This window comes from Corapipo altera, unplaced genomic scaffold (genome assembly GCF_003945725.1).
Source record: "Corapipo altera isolate COAL_440 unplaced genomic scaffold, ASM394572v1 23, whole genome shotgun sequence".
NCBI classification, from domain to species: Eukaryota; Metazoa; Chordata; class Aves; order Passeriformes; family Pipridae; genus Corapipo; species Corapipo altera.
The window spans coordinates 21,487,945-21,508,241 of record NW_020884878.1 but is presented as its reverse complement, the minus strand read 5'-3'; the positions used below and the strand labels follow the sequence as shown (position 1 = coordinate 21,508,241).

General features: G+C 44.3%; 1 protein-coding gene across 1 annotated transcript in view; it reads right to left on the bottom strand.

Moving 5' to 3' along the window:
• Nucleotides 1–15,549: 15,549 nt before the first annotated feature.
• EGLN3 (egl-9 family hypoxia inducible factor 3) overlaps nt 15,550–20,297 on the bottom strand; it is a 30,220-nt gene continuing 25,472 nt past the window's right edge. Inside the window, exon 5 of the mRNA XM_027638041.1 lies at nt 15,550–19,318. Coding sequence (XP_027493842.1) covers nt 19,281–19,318 — 38 coding nt within the window. The 3' untranslated portion in view covers nt 15,550–19,280. The remainder of the gene's footprint in view (nt 19,319–20,297) is intronic.

The window sequence follows — 20,297 nt, the reverse complement described above, 5'->3', positions numbered from 1 at the left end:
CCTGAGGCTGAGGAGGGAGGGATATGGCACATCCTAACAAGACGAGGTCCCATACATCCAGAAGACCCTTCATTTTTGCCTCTCTACTGTCTGCAGCTCCAGAAGAAGCTGAAAGAGGCATGTCATAGACTCCATGACTCCCTGGAGATGGGTGCTAGCATGATCATTTAACATCATGGGAAGTAAAATGAATCACAAGAAAAAGAAAGCTAAACAAAACAAAAAGGAATCTTTTTATAAATACATCAGGGCATCTCAGATACAACACTGTGATCTATAAATTATGAGCCATTGCCTAATACAGCTTGTACCACTTGGTGGCAACACTTCCATGTTTGATTTATTGAACCTTTCTCATAATCTTTCTTCTGATACTTGAAAGGACAAGTGTAGGCTATGATATGTGCAATTAATTACCGCGAAGAATAAAAATAAAAGCTTTGAATGGCTTTGGTACTACTTTCTGTCCAGGAGTCATACTAAACACTTTACAAGAGGACGTTACTTTATATCCTGAGACATTTCTAACAGGAAAATTTCATATTCCTCAGACACATCGCTGAGAAGCCTTGTACAGCAATCTCAACTTAATACTGGCAGAGACAATTTCTTTCAATGTGCAACCAGAACTATGAAAGAAAGTGTTGACCAGCTGCTTGCAGAGCACCAGGTACTCAGGAAAGACAAGGTAGATGGCTACCACTGTGCGGGTTTCTCCATTGCAAGTGTGTTTTAAGACTGCAGGTGAACATCTGAATGGCATTCAAGCTGTAGTCTTGTATAGTGGACAAGCAACAGCCATGATATGCAGCTTAAGTTTGATCTGCAAGATTCATTCTTCCAGCTAAGGTCGCTCAGTGTCCCCATGTGCTCAACTCTGGGCACCCCACTAAACCTGACAAGCAATATCATTAATGTCAATAATTTCCTGAATTACAGGATGTGCAAACTCACTGGTATTGGGCCCATATCCGCAGTTTGTGGTGTCCGGTTTTGTCACCTGTCTCTACACTAACATGTCACCCTAAGGCTATGAAGGGGCAGGGAGGCTGCTTTGGGAAAAGCAGCCCGAAGTCACACAGCAGACCAGGGGTGGCACTGAGAATGAGAATGCTCCTGGGTCCCTGTTCACTGCCATGGGCAGACTCTGGGTAGCAAAGCAGTTCACAGATAATGCGGGTGAGGGTCATATGCTGCAATAGCCTGCAGGAGTGCTCACCAGCCCAGACCACGGTAGCCTCAGACAGAATGTGGATAATGCAAAAAGCACTGTAAGGACCACTTGACTGGCCAGCATTTAGCAATGCTGCATGTCTGCAGTCATTAGAGACTTGGGAGGCAGCAGCCCAGTGAACAGAGTACCCGGGCTGCTGCTGGCCTCACCAGGTCCTTTACTGCATTTCAGCTTCTCTCCATGAGACTTGTAACTACAAGCCCCCTACAAGATTTAGGATTTAAAAAGGGTTTTTACAGGAACAGGTTCTTTCCACCCACATTGAGCCTGTAGCCCAGGTTGCATTTGCAGTAGAAGGGGCCAGGGATGCTGATGCAGCTGTGCTGGCAGACATGCTCTTGCTCCACACACATGTCCAACCCTCGCCAGACAGAGCAGGCATTAGAGAAGTTGGCCACATGGGGACTTTGGTTCTGGCACATGTCCCATCACTGCAGTCAAAGCCACCAGGACAACCTACACAGTCCCAGCCCTGCCAGCTCTAACACTCATCCACTGATTTCCAGTGCAGACATGGACACTGTGCGGGGAAGGTTTCTGAACCACCTCAGATTTCTGATCTACCCAAGCACTGAATCAACACTCAGTATTAATTGATACTGTTGATAACTTGAGCTGAGTAAGGATAAGCTTGAGCTCAGCCAGAACATGCTGCAGGAGCCAGGTTTGCATGTCTGTGTTGCCAGAAGCCTTTAGAGCCAGAGGGAACTGGGTAGCAGGGCAGGCAGGCAACAGGCAGAGCATTGGAGGCAAAAGCACCAAGTGCAGGAGCACATCAGGGCCCTGGGAAGCAATACCTGGTCAACCCCGGACACCCCAGACCCAGCAAGCTGAGACTCCCCTGAGACTCACCATGGCACTAGTGCAGCCCCTGGCAAGGAAATGCTGCCTGAAAGAGGCTGTCTGCTGCCTTCTGCCCTTCAACAGATGCTGAAGCAGGTAAGTAAGGTCTTGGCGACCTGCTGCAGTGCTGTAACACTAAAGTCCTGAAGTCAGAAGCTTAACTGGGAGCATTACTTTTAAAAATATATTTAAGACTCCAAAATTTTGCCCATCTAACTTTTGCAGAGCCTTTGGTTCTTATATAGCTTCAGATAGTTATATAGCCTAAAGAGAGAATGCTGACATGTTTTCCCAGGAGATACTTTTAATTTCAGGAGGAAATAATGATTTTGGCAAATGCTTAAAAGGCATAACACACAACCAAGTAGACCATTCCCCAAACCACCATCCTAGTACACAAGGCAGAATCCAACCCACTGGCTTTGTTACCCAAAATATTAAGTATGAAAAGAGTAAAGAAAAAAAAGAAATTAAGAGAAGAAAAAGGAGTAAAGAAAGAGAGAGAGAAAAGATATGAAGAAAAAAGATTAAGAGAAAACCAGCAACAGCAGCTCTTGAGAGAAAAGGCAAGATGGAACCACTGTGCTCCTGTATTTATGTGCTTTGGCCACAATGGCCACCCTTCCCTGGTGGGACATCTGGCTCACTGACCACTCAGTGCATCCTGGGTGGGAGCGACAGGTGGTGTAGCCAGTCAGAGGCTGGGTTAACAGTTCCAGGGGTAGTGGTGTGGGCGGGCTCCCAGTCTGCCCTTTTGATTGACAGCTGCTCCATGTGAGTTCTGAGCTGCCATATGAGTTCTGTGCGCCCTTCCCCCCACACACACAGAGTTGGTTCCAACCCAGTAATTAAAATAATACTTTTACTGATCCCTTGTCTGACAAATACCAGGTCTCCAGCAAAATCCACCAGCATGGTGGGGGACAGATAAATCCCAACTTGTGCCAGCACAGCCACAGTGCAAACCAGCCTCCTGGCTCAAAGCCAAGACCAGCCAGATGCTCCTGGGCAGCACCATGTGGCCAAGAATCTATTAAACTCAAACACACATGCAATGGATGCCATGCATGTGACTGCATAGGAGAAGAGCCTGCTAGAGCCACATTGAAATGTATATATGGCTCTGGGATATGTCCCGCAGCCCCATCACACCCAAGGAAACCAGCTCCACATTTTCTGCTCTTGAATATTCCCATCACTGCTACCATAACATCTTGGTTTGGTGCAGAGCTACGAGGCATGGGTGAAGAAAAGCACATGCTTGCAAAACTTCCCTTATGTCACACCAGGAAAGGTGAGCAGGAGGAAAGACCACCTGCCCCAATACCTCCCCACTGGGGAGGTTGCTTCCCTGACTCCAAACACCCGTCTGAAGGTCATCTTTTTGCCCAGATGAGAAGCAGGCACCAGGGCCACCCTTGCCACCCCACAATGGCAGCTCTCACCCACTGCAGAGCTTATCCTGGAACTGATTCCTGAACGGCTAGATGAGCTCAAAGCACTCCAACAGGAAGACATGCTCCTCCACCAGTGGTGAGGCCACAGCCTGGAATGAATTCATGTGTACCTGCTGGATGTCCATGGCATATATCTCAACACCGGCATTCCAGGCCTGGGTGGGCACCTCGGTGACAGGGTAGTGGGGTCATCCATCCATCACAATGACAAAAATGGAGATCTCCTTATCCAGAGGGTGCACATCCTCCTGCGTGGTGAAGGCCACGTTCATGGTGTACAGGATGGCCAGTCCCGTCATAGTGCCCTGAGCAACTGGAATGGTCTTAAAGTGGAGCACACAGACAAACTGGAAAATACTGCTTTGAGCAACTCTTCTGTTCCCCCCACAGCTCCAGGTTTTGTTGCATTTTACAAGTTTCATTCCTAAAACCAGGGCTCGTCTTATTGCTTGGATTTTTTTAAGGGCAGAAAACGAGACAGTGAAAAGCACAGCTAAGGGCATGCACATGGTGGTGATTGAGCCAAAAGCCCTCTCTTAAATATATGGATCCTACTACTTCCATTGCAAACTGGGAGAGTGTTTAGCAAGTGAAATATCAATTAACATATTTTGCTTGGCTTGTGTGCAGCCAAGCCTGAGAGAATTTGGCCCTGATGGTAAGCTAACACTTTGAGTCCTGTTGGCATGGTGCCCAGACTTGGGCTGTCTTCTCAACTGCTACAAAGGTCTCCAAGACATACCTGCTACTTTCTCCATTTGGTGCCTGCACTGTTTTTAAACTGGAATTGATTTCAATTGCTCTGCTCTGGGAGGAAAGAGGCTGATACCCCTGAGTTTGCTTTGTTCTCCTCCCTCAGGAGATCTATGCAGGAAGCAGTACCCCCTCATGCCTGTTAATTACTGCCCAGTTTCCCTAACGATTCTGTGGCTGCATTTAACTCTTTGTAAAGTCATTTAATAAATAATGGGGAGAATATTTACCCAAACTACATAGACTTTCTTGGCTCTGCACCAACAATTTAGCATTTTTTATGAGAAATACAAGTTTGGATTAATTAATTTTTATGCAATCCTATACTGTTCAGCAGCTGCTGGGGCTGGAGAGGATGGTGCTGTGCTTTCAGCTGGTACCAGGATCTGACTGAGGTGGTACTTGGAGCTACACTTCCAAAGGAGGAGAAAAGACCAGGAAGTAAGGTTTGGATTCAGCTAAAGAGAAACTGTGGAGGAAGAAATCCATCTGAAGAACTTTTGATAGTGCTTTATTCATAGCAAGTGGGAAAGCCTAAAATCAGTTTCTATTGTGAAGTCCCACAGAATAACCCAAAATAAGGCATTTCTGTGCACAGGACGGCCTTCAATCCCAGTGTTGCACTCTGCCACACGTGCAGAACCCACTGCCCTAGGGTCCCACATAGCCATCTCCACCCCACATGGCTCATGCTCTTCTCCATGAAAAGCACTTTATGAGCTTCTTCCTGAGGCAGCAAGGCCTAAGATGTGCTATTACTAGGATGCTGCAGCAGATGCTGCATTTTCCAGACCACGGCAGGACTCTCCAGTTTGTATTTCCTGAGAATGACAAGGAGGGAGGCCAGCAGCCCATAGTACCCCCTGCCCAGGGCTTGATCATGGCCAAGACCCAGTCTTAGCAGGGAAGCAGCTTTTGCCCTGCAAAGTAGCCCATGTCCCCTATTAGGCAATGCAGTGCTTTCAGCCTTGTGCCAACCTTCATCCATCCATCCATCCATCCATCCCCAGCTCAGGGCTGAGTATGATCTGCCTGTCTCCCGGCCAGTTCCAGAGCCCTGGGATGACTGGAAGAAGGGGGTGCCCCCGGTCCAGGTGAGATACCCTCAGCAGTGCTGGTATCTATTGAAGAGCCATTAATGAGCCTCACAGGACCACACAGACACAACCCTGTCCTGTGGTCATAGGGGATCATAGATTCTCAGCATCATACAATAGTTTGGTATGGAAGGGAATTTTAAAGGCCATCTAGTCTAGGCCCCTACCATGGGCAGGGACATCTTCAACTTGATGAGGTTGCTCAGACCCCTTACAACCTGCCCTTGAATGTTTCCAGGGATGGGACATCCACCACCCGTCTAGTCAACCTATCCCTGTGTTTCACCACCCTCATTGTAAAAATTTTCTTCCTTGTATCTACTCTGAATCTACACGCTTTTATCTTAAAACAGTCACCCCTTGTCCTATTGCAACAGGCCCTGCTAAAAGTGTGTCCCCATTTTTCTTATAGGTCTCCTTCAAGTGATGAAAACCACAATAAGGTCTTCCAGGAGCCTTCTCTTCTCTAGGCAGGCATGCCTCTGCACTGCCTGCTACACCTGGCTCTCCTTGCCACATCACTTGGCAGCAGACGCTGAGAAGGCAAAAGCTCTCAGGGGGCAACCACTGTAGGTTTTTCTCTTGCAAAGTAGTTTGCCAGGGGCCACTAATGCTGCACAGGGACTGGCTTATCCCAGTGACTCTGGGGAAAGGCCAAGGGTCACATGACCTTGTTCAAAGCCCAGCCTGCCTATGCAGTCATTCTCCATCATCCCAGACCTGCTGGTTGGGAGAAACAAGGCAACAGTGATAGCTGGACCCCTTGGCTTTGCATCAGGGGGTTTTTTTAAGTTCTTTTTTGGTGAGATTTTAGGACTTTTTATTGTTTTAAATACACGCATACCCCTGGGGATTTTGCAGTGAGAACACAGATGCTTTACAATAGCCTGGCAGTAACAATGCCACATAGCTACACCACATCCTCGTGCTCTGTCCAAGCACTGCAGCCTCATGCAAGGATCACTTCTTGTTGACAATCTGCTTTTCCACGTCTTCAAGTCAGGCCATTATGTGAGTAAGTGCTAAGGAGTGTGAGCCTGAGGATCTGGTGGGCAAAGTGTTTTTTCCTCTTGAAGGAGCCTAAAATTATTCCTGTTCCCATTTATCCATCCATCCTTTCCCCTTGTGAAGCCTGTCCCCAGCTGCCCTGCTTCCCAGCAAGCCCAGACATCATCCCAAATGATATTTTTCTTATCACGCTCTGCAGGATGGCCACAGGGTTCTCTTCTGGAGCTGTACCAGCTCCAGTCCCATGGGTTGTGGATCTTCATATCCTCTTTGCCCTTCTCTGTGACCAGGGGGAGTTGCTTGCAGTCAGAGCCATGGCCCCACAGTGCCCAGGTCTCCCCTGCTCCTGCACAGCATGAATCACTTGTCCCTACAGCCATCGGGGGACCCAAGCTGCCAGGGCTGGACCTGAGCCTTGGGGCTCTCCCCTTCCTTTTTCCTTCGTTTTCTGTCCTTGCTTCTTTCTGTCCAACTGCATCCCTGCTAGTCCAGCAAGTTCACTGCCAGGCACCCCATCAGGCATCCCCTAGAACTCCCACACACATGGTCACATTATGCCAAGGACAGGCATTGCTGAGCTTCACTTGGCCTTCAAGCCAGGGTGGCAGGACGTATGCTGACCCTGTGTTTGCAGCCCTGCATAGGTCCCAAAGGCACTGGAGAGCCTTAGCCTGCCCCAGGGCAGGAGACTTTAACCCCCCCCTTGTGAGAAGCACAGGTCTGACTAAAGAGGCACACCATCTTCGGAGTTGAGGCAGCATCTCTCCAGGCAGGTTGCAAACATGCTTTTATCTCTCTCAGGAGACAGAACACAAATATAATAGCACAGAGACCTTGCCAGTGGACACAGCAAATTGAGACACTTAGTCTAAAGACTGCAGGGGAGAAGTCTCCTTTGTCCTGCTGCACAGGGTGATGCTGGTCAGGGTACTGGCATGGGTGCTCTATCCAGACAGAAGGCAGTGGAATCCATCTCCTCAAAGTGCTGAGCCAGCATGGGGAGTATGTGCCATCTGTGGAGGCTAGGAAGCCCCCATGTCCTCCAAAATGGCCTTGTCTACATCTTATGGTCATGATTTGCTGATAAGAGGAATGAAAGGAAGCTGAGACCAAGAATTTTCATGTGCTCTCTGGGCGCATTTGCAGAGACTAAGCAAAGGAAGCACACTAACAATAAGGGGGAAATGTTTGGCTTATGATATTACCATGTTTATAGCAGCAAGAATAGTATAGGTTCCAAACTTATATAAAATGTTGGTCTGCCAGTTTTAAAAGTGAAAGTGTGCAAGAACTATTCATGTTATTTAATATTAATAATAAACACATCTAGGCTCAAGTACTGATATTCAAAGTGCTTGAATTTATGATCACATTAGTTAAGTTCTTTCAGATGTGTTGAAAGAATTAATGACTCAACTGAGAATTACTTACAATATACTCAGAAAGCAGCACAGATTTGCAAAGGGGAGAAAATGTTCTCTGGAGGTAGCAAATGCTGACTCTCAATGGATGCATGCACATTCTTTTTAATCAGAACCTGAACTGGGGGAGGGAGTGGAGGTTCCTGCCTTCGAACCCATATGCCCCCAAAGGCTAACTTCTGATACCCCACTGTATATTTCTTCATCATTCCCATTTATTTCCCTCCCAGTATTATTTCCATTAGTAGTGAATGACTGAAGATGACCTATAACTCCACATTTGCTAGAAAACAGAGAAGCCAACTTCATGTCTGCTCTGTACAGGAGGGAAAGTTGCTCCCTATTGTACCTTGAGCCCAGATTCAATGCTTGCATTTCCATGACACAGGACATGTCATTTAGACTGGTTGGTCCTCACTCACTGCTACAGGAAAAAAATCACTGCTACTTACATAGCTCCTGGCATACATTTCTGCAACCAAATCTCTGGTAATGGCATCTACACATCTTCAGGCATTCCAGTGGTTCAGCGTCCCAGCCATAAGAAAGCTTTTCCCAACAGCGGGCTGGCAACTTCCTTGCTGCAGTTTTATCCCATTATTTTTGTGTAATCCATCACAGGTATATAGAACAAACTACTTCCTTATTCTTTGCAGCAACATTTCCTGCATTTTAAGACACTCACAATGTTTTTACTTCTTCCTTCACTCATCTTTCCACTCTCCTTGTCTGTGGAAGAAACAGAACCAGGTCTTTTAGCTTGTCCTCACAGGCTATATTTTCTAAGTCTCTAATCATACTCATTTTTTTCAGTGGACTGATAGGAGAACATTTTTTTCCAGATCTTTCTTGAAAACAGCTGATCCACAATATTCAAGTTCACATAAAATTTTCTCTTGAATCAATGAAAATGTACTTGTTCCCTCATGTAACGACTTCAATGGGTTAACCAGAAAGGTCACGCTCCCTGCTCACCACACAGACATACTGTGTAGCCTAATACTCAGGATCTTCTCCTGGGAGGAGTATGAAGCCAGTCTGACTCTCCTTGGGTAGGCTTGGTGTCAGACCTTTGGCCTCCTGCATTGACAGACAGGGACCAGACAGGGGTAGAGGGGGCAATTCCTCTCCTTCTCGCTATGGTCTCAGTGCTGGTTTTGGCTGGGATAAAGTTAATTTTCTTCACAGTGGCTAATACTGGGCTGTGTTTTGGATTTCTGCTGAACACAGGGTTGAGAATATAGAGATGTTTTTGTTTTTGCTGAGCAGTGCTTATACAGAGCCAAGGCCTTTTATGCTTTTCATACTGCCACATTGGCAAGGGGACTGGGAGACTGAGAGGAGACATAGCTGGGACAAGTGACCCAAACTGTCCAAAGGGATATTCCATACCGTATGGAATGCTCAGTATTTAAAGCAGGAGGAAGAAGGAGGAAAGGGGTACATTTGGACTGATGGTTTTTGTCTTCCCAAGTAAGTGTCTGATGGAGCCCTGCTCTCTTGGGGATGGCTGAACACGTGCCTGCCAATGGGAAGCAGTGAATTCGTTTTTTTACTTTGTGTGCATAGCTTTTGCATTCCCTATTAAACCATGTTTATCTCAACCCACTAATTTTCAAGCTTTTACCCTTCTGATTTTCTCACAGTCTGGCTGGTGAGGGAGTGAGCAAGCAGCTGCACAGTACTTGGTTGTTGGCTGGGCTCAAACCATGACGTTCACAGGGGACCCAGGCCTAGAAAATTCATGTCTGCTCAGCACTGTCAAGTCTGAGCCAGCTCTTGACCAACCAGCAGAAGATCTGTTGGTGTGCTGGGAACTCTGCTAAAATAAATGTGGATGATTCTGGTTGTAGGCAGGAGATTGGGAAGCTCGAAATGCAGGTCTTTGGCATGCAGTGTAGCATGTGGGCACCCAGGGACAGATGGTTATTACAGTTTAATAAGCTGTCCTGCTCAGCTGATGGTGGCTCAGATTCCTCCATCTTCTTGGCCCTGGGAGGGGCCCAAGCACTGCATTCATACAACTGAACCACAGACCACAGCACTGGCTTGGCTCTGCCGTGTCCATGGCTTAGAACTGCAGCGCAGGCAGCTAAAAATAAAGTAATCAACCTTTCCCAAATCAAAGAAAGGTATTGCAGGTGAGAATCAACACAGTGGAAGCTAAATAGAAGGCAAAATAAAACATTTGAAGAAAGAGAAATCAAAACAACTTTCTGTATTGACACTTGTTTTTAAACTAAAGACATAATTATCCTGTTGCAAGCCTTGGCTACAGAGAAAAACATTTTGTTGGAAACTAATTAAAGAATTAGCCAGTATTTAGCTTCTCATAGATAAAGGAGCATAAGCTTTGAAACAGAAGTGTTTGCAGTAAGCTTTTGAAAACTCTCTGAAGACAGCTGAGCTTAAGTCTGTTAAGACTCTGACTACTAAATGTCTGTTCAAATGTCTTTTTTTTTCTGCCTTGATTTTTTTCTTCTTATAAGAGAAGCTCCTGGTACCTCTAAACAACAGGCATTTTCTCCCTTGCTTGGAGCATGGGGTGGTGTGTTAACATATATCACAGCGATGAACACAGGTCATCCACTGAACCACTGTAAAGGTGGGACAAGTGTTAAAACTGGCATGGAGTGTTTAGTAAATTAAAAGCAACCTGCTGTCACTGCATGCCACAACATCCACCTGAGGTTACGTTCTGACCAGACCTTTCCCAAGCACAGCCATCTGGCCTGGCCCACCTAGATCAGCACCATGTCCTTGACAGACAGCCTCTAGGTGTTATAGGGAATGCCAAGCCCCTTTTAAAAACCTAACCAACTTCTTGGTCCTGTGTGGGGAAACTTTCACCCAAGTGAAACGGCCATACACCAGCTACCTGCAAGCACCCTCAGTGGAGCCCCAGCTATTCACTCAGGAGTCCTGACAAAAGCAGAGGCAGCCACTGCACTTGGATTGAAACAGCAGCTACATTTACCACTTTATCCCCTTTGTATAGAGCATTTAATAATTTTGTGTAATAACTTCCTGCTCCCTCTATGGACTAACCACCAAGACAGAGTGCTTAAATGCAACATGGGAGTTCTAATTCCCTCTGATTTGAGGATTGTTTCTCTCCCTGCCAGAAAAGTGCCATTAGATCTACTTTTCTTACTTTTCTGGAAGTGTTTTCCATTCAAGTTCAAGAAGAAAACCAAGCCTTGGTTAGTTTCTCTTTTATTTCACATGAATGCAACATATATTGAAAGACAAAAATATTTCCAGCATAAAATGTGGATTATACTCTCTGTCTTTGGGAGGGAAAAAACTCCAACATTTTCCTCACTTTACTGGGGTATCAGCAGTCACTGAGAAGGAAGGCAGGCATTTCCCATGGGTGATCAGGAGATTTTACAGTACTGTTGCAGGGAAATGCCAAGCCCTCTTGGGTTCTTCACACATGTTTAAAAATAGCATGATTGGCAGGTTGATCAAGCCTGAGTTTTTGGCCAAATGTATAGCGTCAGTCTCTTTTTTCCATATTTTTCTTCTTTTCATTTTTCTTTCTTTTTCTCTTCAATCTAAATATGAAAGTGCTGTGCAGTTTTCACGAAATTTCAAAAGTTTTTATGCTTGTTTTCAGGTTTCCAGACTAATGGTCCTTTTTTATCTTTGCCTTGAGGTCTGGCCAACATCTTGGCCATAGGCTCAGAAGGCCTCTCCAGACACTGAGGTCTCAGAGCAGCTGGGACACATGCTTGTAGTCACGCAAGTCACTGCTGAAGCTCATCCTGGGCCATTTGCCACCACTATATGATGTACAAGGGCTCATCCCCAACAGCTTAGAAGCTTGTGGTGAGGGGGTGGCTGCTGAAGGTTGGTGGGCAAAGGCCTTGAGTCCCAGGTAAGAGCATTAAACTGTCTGGGAATACAACTTTGGAGATGTATTTTTTGGAGCTATCAGGTCCATCACAGGCAGCCTCTGCAAAACAGCCCACAGCTGAGTTTTGCCCCATGGAGGCATTTGATAGGAGATGCAGCTGATTTAAACAAATCCAGAGCTGGCAACTGTTGCATCAGTGATAGCACCAATCATATTTCCCTCTTGGCATGCTCCTGACTGACATGCAGTAATGCCATGTTGCAAAACAGCTGGCAGGAGACCGGCAGGAGAACTGGGAACTGCTGTGATTTACTACAGTGCTGCAGTCCATCCTAAGCCTGCTCCCTTGTGAGCACAATGCTAGTAAGTTTTAGTTATATCAAAAGCAGATGCTACACTTCTGTTTTTCTAACTCCTCTCCTTCAGTTTACTTAAGAAAAAAAATTATTAAAAAAAAAACAAACAAACAAACAAACAAAAAAAAACCTTCAAAGATGCCCCTTTCAGGAACAGTAAATATTTGAAGTATAGATTCTTTCCTATGTCAGTCTTGGCAAAGGGAATGAGTCCCCTCTGTACACTGGAAAATGCAACTTATCTTTTCTCCAGTAACAGTAGCTAGTGAAAGAGCCTGGGAGGTTAGCTGAGTGGGGCTAACAAGGGCTCAATAGTAAAATTACTGCTGTCTAAATTATTCCACTTTCAAAGATGTGTTATGTGGTTTCATTCTACAGTCCTTTCAGGAAAAAGAACTAGCTTATATTAGCAACCTTGGTTGGTAACAGAAGAGTGACTTTCAGTTATCTCAAATTAATTCCTCCTGGAAATCAGGCTTTCCTCCAGCCCAGCTGCACTGGGAAACAAACATACACTAACACATGCAGACACACACACCTGCCTGCCACCTCGGATACTTCTGTCTTCCCACTTCCCACAGCATCTGTCCAAGAACTGCAAATTGACCAGGAATTGTGCAAAAAGGGGGCATTTTTCCCCATCTTCAATATTAGTGGTGGCCTGGCTGAGGTGTTTACATGCCTAGGCTGCTGGCTGATATGGCAGTCAAAACTGCCCGTCTCTTAGGTGTGGATATTAGGAAGGGAACTGCTCTGGGAACTGAGGATGTGACCTGTGGGCACTGTAGCACCCAGCACTGTAACACCTGCATCTTGTGAGCACTTAGTTTCAAATCCCTCCAGTGCATGGAAAGAGTGAAAAGAGAAAAAAAAAAAAATAAAAACCATAATTTAGAGTGGTGGTACATGTGGGAACTGGCAAGAGCCATTTCCCCTTCCATGACAACACTTGCAGGTGGAGCCCTGAGGAGCAGGATCTCTCTCCCCTTCAGCACAGGACAGTCATTCACACATCTCCTGTCTCCCAGGAGAAGGCCCAAGTGCCTTGTTTGGCTGTAAGCACAGATACCTCCTGGATCCATCTATATGGGGTTGTGATAGCATCACTAGTGCTGGTGAGCTTTACAGAAGACGGGAAGGTTTTTACTGTTGTGCTGCTGGCTCATTCCTCAAATAACTCCCTTGCCTATCTATGTAATGCTCTGGTGTGAAAGAGAAGCCTGAGTGGAGGATGGCTTTGCTCCCTCTGATGGGAGCTGTGACTTCAATCCCCTCTGCCAAGGAGCAAAGGCAAAGCCTGCAGAGGGTGGTCACAGCTCCATGCTGTAACCTCTAAATATATAAATACTTGGGTTCCCATTCTCAGCTTTCTATATCAGATTCCTGGGCTCATCCACATTGGCAGGATGATGTATCCGGTTGCAACTCACATTGGCAGAGGGCAGCTCAGTGCCAAAGGCCACTGTTCCCAAAGTGCTGGGCAACCTTGTCCCGCTCTTAGCTCACACCACTGCCCTGTGGCCACTTCTGCCAGCCCAGGTCTGCTCTCACCTATTACTGTTATTAGAAAAGCACAACAAAACTTGCTTGCCACCGCACCACCAGCAGCTGTACAGGGCAAAGAGGACCTCTTTTAAGTAGTGCCTACCCTTCTGCCACTGTTTTGCTATACTGGATAATGGTTTTTCAGTAAGAAATTGTCTGCATACAGCATTATGGTGTTCAAAACATCATGCAGCAGCAATGCTTCATAGGTCAGAGGCCATCAGGGACCAGGAAAATACTTTAGGTTCACAGTTTTGGAAGTTACTAAATTTTAACAGTTGTATCAGAGAAACAAGGCTTGCAAGGGGAGACAGCATTTTTTATTAACCAGACTGCCACAGCTGGGAAAAAAGGGATACATTCTGGCACAGAAACCCTAGTTTAAAGGCACTGGCTCTACTCTTTGGAGAGCTCTTTTCCCCAAGTGCACAAGTTTAAACCTTCATTCTGATTTTGCTGCTCTGAGGTGTTTTAGCACAAGAGAGTCAGCAGGTATGAGCTGAGAAAGTGTCAAAATTAAAGGAACTAATAACAGCTGCATGTGATCTTCAGAGCTCCACCGTTTAGACTACGGGGTATTTCTTTCCATGCTTCTCACCAGCCCCCCATACAGCAGGCTTTTAAGACCCAGTTACACTCCGACTGCCCTCCTGTCAAATCAGTGTCCAGTGTGTTGGCTAAGATCAGGGATCACAAACTGCCTCCTCTCTGGCAGGAAGACTTCCACTGTGGGTGTCCTGCACAGGAGCACTGGGCATGCTGGCACTGACTGCATTTGCTACAACATAGGAATTGCTGTTGACTGCAGTTGACTCAGTGCAGCATCTCTAACTTTGTTTAAAATAAGCACACATGCAGATGAAATTATCCCTACTTTTCACAAGACAGACTAAAAATTCTATCTATGCTTTGCAGAAGAGGATAGGAGTTTTACCAACTCTCTGAGAGACATTATGTGGGAAAGGGGAATTGATTTTTACTAACCTCTCTTCCACTGTCATGCTACTTTGCAATTCTCAGTGCAACCTCTGATATCAGATGCATTCTCAAGAGTCATGGGAATTGTCAGTGCAAATATATTTAGCCATATCCCTTTGAGTAGGTGGGGGAGGAAAGAGACCCCTAAATAGCTGTAAGATAACAATTACTGCAAACATATTTGCTTAGGGAAAGTTTAGTCAGAGTTCAGAGAGAAGTTCTTGGCAGTTGGATGGCCAACAGCCAGCTTCTTCTCAAACTGTCCCTAAGAACCGTTAGTCTGTGAGCAGCATGATCAGAAGAGAAAAGCCTTTGCTTTCCTTAAGTCTTCTCCACATGCTCTAAGCACTCCTCAGTGTAAAAGAAATGATTAAATAAATGGCAAATTATTTAGAGATCTCTTCCCTTTTAAAAAAAAAAAAAAAAAAAAAAAGTAAAATCCAAGCCCTGAATGATAGAACGCATGTTTTAAATAGGAAAAGGGAAATTCTCACTATTCACAATACTGCAAAGGAATCAGAAAGTTCACAGCTCTACTAAACGGGTAAAAATGCCCTGGTTTTCATTCAACTGCAGCGTTAGTGGGAGTGAGAAGTCTCCCACACAGCCATAGGAGAAAACTGTGGGAGTCAGGGTGGAAAAGTAGCAGGGGGAGGATGTGAACACTGTTAAAAACAAAACTTATCAAACAACAATTGAATCGTGAGAATGTTATCTGGTTCAACAGGAGTGTGAAAACAAATAGGCATTTCAAGAAGAGGGCCACTAGCAAGGTAAATAACTTTCAAATAGCAGGATGTGACCAATGAAATGTACCAAACTGAGGACAACAAAAAAAGGTCTCCCCAACAGCAGAAGACAGTGGTGGATATGGACTTCAGTGTCACCTCTGTGCAGTGCCACTACCCTACATCCAGCAGCATGGCACTGCACCTATCCCTCACATCCCTGGCCATAGTAAGACACAAGACTGAAGAGATTTGCACAGGACAATGTTTAACATGACCCAGTGTTTATTGACTCCTGCTACAGTTTTTTTTTAATAGTAACAGGAACACAAAATGTGATGTATGGTAAAATACTACTAGGAGTTTCTATATGAATCCAATGCAAAGTGCCAGCATTGTTGACCAGCATACAACCTGACAAGAGAAGATGTAGTTATAACTCACTCTCAGATATCTGCTGGGAGTACATCACAAAGTAGAAGTAGTCATTTGCCTGCAAATAGATATTTTCTTCTAGATGCAAGTGGTGTTAGAGCCAGTTATTTTGCAACAACAAATACATATATTATATTCCAACATTTTAAAAAACACAACTGGAAAGGACTAAAACTGTTTAAAGACAGAAGGAAAAAAGAGTGGATCTTTTTAGACACTACTTTGTAGAGGTCATTCCTCATAGAGTCAGAAGTAATCTGGATAAAAAGATTTATTAGAGGCTACTTTGCTCAAAAGGCCAGTGGCTGCAGGTTTAGGAATAATCTCTTGATTTTCAGCACTGTTTCCTGGCCTTTTTCCTCCCTGCACAACAAAAACCACCTGTCGAAAATTTTGGTTTGGTGGCTGTGCACATTTTTCCCATGCAACTGCATTTGAAAAGGCAACGGTATTTCTTAAGAGCCATGAAAAACTTGTATGACGCGCACATGTGGCATGAAACATCTTCACAGATACAAACGATGAAGGCACATTTTCTAAAGGTTAAGAAAAAAAAAGCCCAGAACTTTCAGAGGATTAAACTTAATGCCTTAGAGAAAACACTTTCCCAACTGGCTAACAAGTGCTGTTTAGCCATATATGATTCAAACAGCTTACCATGAAGACAATACCCAAGGAAAGAGCCTCGTTGAAATGCTCTCCCCACTGTAGCAGCCTGCTTCCCCCACAGTTCTTTAGTCAATTGCATTCTTACAGAGCAGTTTGCAATAATTCCAGAGACAGGTAAGAGAAATCTATGTAGAAAACATCACGCCTGGGTATTCCTACATGAGCAACACCCCATACATCCCACCCCTAATTAAACTACAGTATCTTCAAGGAGATAATCCCACTCTTCTGGAAACAGGGTAAAAGTCTGAAACAGAGGACTGAGAAAATGGTTTCAAAATCCTGTTCCCTCAACTTTTTTGCACTTGATTATGTGTGTTAATAAAGACAGGGCTCTCTGACACAGAATAATCATTCTGTCTTCTATCTAGATGAGGAAGATATTGGCTAAAAATGAAAACATGTACTTTATTTACAATAAATGCAATCATACGGCTCCATGCTCCATCCACCACCCATGTGTTGCTGACCGCTGCAGAAACCAGGTGGTAACAACAGTGGTAACTAAAGTACTTTCCTTTTTCAGACTTTAAACAAAAGCCTTTCCCCTCCCATCACGTTGGTTTTTCACTGTTCCAGGCTCCAGTAAGATGTGTACTAACATCTCTTATTAGTGCATTTTTAAAGTTACAGTTACTAGAGGCAAAGCAATACTTGCTCTGCTCTGTTTTAGCTAGTTTTACTCCTTTTACAATCATGTAGGAGTTTAAAATTTACATAACATTATCAACTTTGCATAGTAATACAACAGGTGGTGTTCCACCACCTTTTCTAAATAAGGGGCCCCTTTTTCAACACCTCACATGTTTCAAAGCATTACCTCTCACTCTCAAGGAAGAGCCCTAACTTTCTACTCCCACATGGGCATTGCAGAATGAGAATTAAGTTATCATAAAGTTTCCTTCAAATTTATGGTGTGTTACTTAGAAGCAACTATAGAGGAATAATGTTTTTCATAACATTAAAGGACATTTATCAGATTATTTGTTGTTTTCTGGTCTTGAGTTGTAAGAATATTTGTCACACATGTTCCCTCACACTCCTCTCTTAAGGTGCACAGTGGTCAGGCCTATAAGACCATAGCTGGATCTCTGGGAGAAGCCAGAGAGAATGAGGGGTTTCTTAGCACTACTGTATTTACATTCAGCATTCAAGGACAGGCTGAAGAATGCCCAGTTTATTTTCTTTTTTAAGACATAAAACTGCTTTAAAAAATACTCCTTTTATATTATAATTTTTTAAGTTATGAAAGTTATTTTTTTTCTGTCTTATGCAGCTGTTACCCTTCTGCCGCTGACATTTAATAGTTGCCATTGCACATTACTTTTCCATTCCCTAGCTCAAGTGCAACAGAGCTGGCCTGCAGACCCATCACTAGCATGACACCTGGCACAGTGTGGTGAACCAGTGCAGGGGCCAGTGGTCCAGATAGACCACCCTCACCACTGTGGGCAGGTGGCACGGGAAAATATGGGACACCAAAGGGGGCATCTATTTGGAACATTTAATAGGGTGTGACATACACACTGACAACATGAGATAAAAATGAATGCAAGTGAGTATATTAGGTTGAGAACAGTTAGTGTGAGTGATAAATACACCCACCACCAGCTCCCAGCTTCATTAAGAGCTATTCTGAACTGCACAGAAAGTGCTGGTTGTAGAAGCTTAGACAGATTGGAGATAGCTGACCAGTTACTCATTGAGTCTCTTGTTTAAAAAAATAGTGGAGAAAAAAAATGTGTGCTTTGTCATTGAATAACTGATCCCACAGCTTGGGCACAACAGTAGTAGTTACCTGGAATAACAGACCAACTGAAATGGAATTGCTGTTTCATTCAAATTACACATGCATGCAAAATTAAACAAGTGTGTTAACTAAGAATAATCAACATAAAAATCAAGTCTAAGTTCCCTATTATTTATCACATATTTGTCAGACTGCCAGATATCTCTTTTCCTTTCAGATTCATATCTGTGTCATACAGTACATCACAGATGGAGAAGTCACAAAGCAAACCCTAAACTCTACATATCACTGGCCTTTAGTGACAAAGTATTATGTGCCATAAGCCTTCCAAGTTTACCAGACTTTAGGGAGAAAACAGCTGCTGTACCCAACTGTGAAAATAGAAAATGTAGAACCCATCCTGCTCAGAACAGAAAGGAAATGGTTTTACAAAGTTTTGAACAGATACATAACTACTAACCCCTCAGTCCTGAGACAGAAAGGGCAGTGCAACTAGTGCAACTAGCTAGAACTTGCTTCTTGAAAAGCAAACAAAATCCAGGAAATGCAATGATTGTGTAGACAAAAATCTGTTTGGAAAGTCATGCTATCAAAGAGCTGAACCAATGTTCTGTGAAGTGATGAACAGTACATCAACAGGTCCACTTGGGACAGACCATGAGATGACACTCTACAAATCTGTGAAATATCCAATTTAGTTTCACATGTCCAATATATCTCCGTGCCTATTAGCAGTCTGCCACAGATTTTAAACTTACAAAGCTCCTTCCCATTGAGCTAGACTTTTTCTTCAACATAAAGTGCAAATAAGACTCAGGTTTTTACCACTAGTTCCAATGATCATTATCCTTGTTACGAGAGTGATCAAAAGCCAGTTGGCTGAGCCACTACTACTAGGCTTAGTGATACTCTTTTTTTTTTTTAACCCTGGTTACTTTTTCCAGCAAAAGGCAAAGAGAAAACAAGTGTTCCTTCTCCCAGATGCAGCGTGACAGGAGGCTGCCTTAAGTACCATCAGTATAAGATGCACATGCTAGACACAACCAGTACGTTCTTGTGCATAATAATGATTTGCCATTGTTTGCTGGAAATGGAAGTCATCTTTGGGATCTTATTTCCTCACAAAGAGTTCAGAAACAGTTGATTAGTCTTCATTAAGAGGTGTTTCTCTCTTCCTTGCGTCTACATCAAAAAAAAGAGAAAAAGTGAGAAGCAGTTAAACCAGGGGGTTCTGACAGTACTCATCTGAAAACTCAAACAAGTTGGTTTGTTTTCAATGGACAATACTTTCCATTTCAGAATTGTGATATGAATCCACCATGTGGCCTGAAATGCTGTATGATACCACAGCATGTTAATGAAACAGTCACACCAAGATTTTGTACCTTTGTCCCACTGAAACTGAAGATGACCCATACAGTATTTAAGAAGCCCAGTAAACTTTCAGACTCCAGATTAGTGATACTTCGTCCCACCACTTCTTGGCTCATGATCCCCTTTAAGGGTGAAGCCAGCATTTGCTTTGCATATGAGTACAGAGATGACAACAGTCTGTTCTGAAAATCATTCAACTAATTACAACTTTGCTGAACCCAGCTGCACATGTTTTCAAAAAGACAAGTGCTCTCCACACTGTATTTTGAGGAACTGCCTGAGGCAGCCCCTGAAGACCAAATCTTACACCGCTCCAAACAGCAAACCTTTGATCATGGTCCCAGGTAGGGTGCTGGGACACATCTGGGCAACTCAGTCCATGACTCATATGCCATTACTACAGTAGCAGGTAGTGTGGCTGCCATTAGAAAGCTGGGGTCACCTCTTTGTGGGCTTCTGCCAAAGTGTCTGTGGGCTGACTTGAAGCTACTAGGTAGCTCTTGAAGTGCACCATGATCACAGCTACTCCAGTACTGCCTGCCAAAAGATGCACTTACATGTATTTCTAAACTTAGTTTCTTTCCAGCTCATAATCTATACATTCCAAGGTCACTATAAATTTTTTCCACTTAGAAATATACCTCCTAAATAACAAAAGATGATCTGACTCTATGAGTAGAACCTTGGGTTGGAAAAAAATCTCAGTCATTTTTGGGGAGAGAAATCAGAAACTGTCTCTCCTATTTTACCCCTCACGTTCATCACAGATACTAGGGCCAGGCCTAAA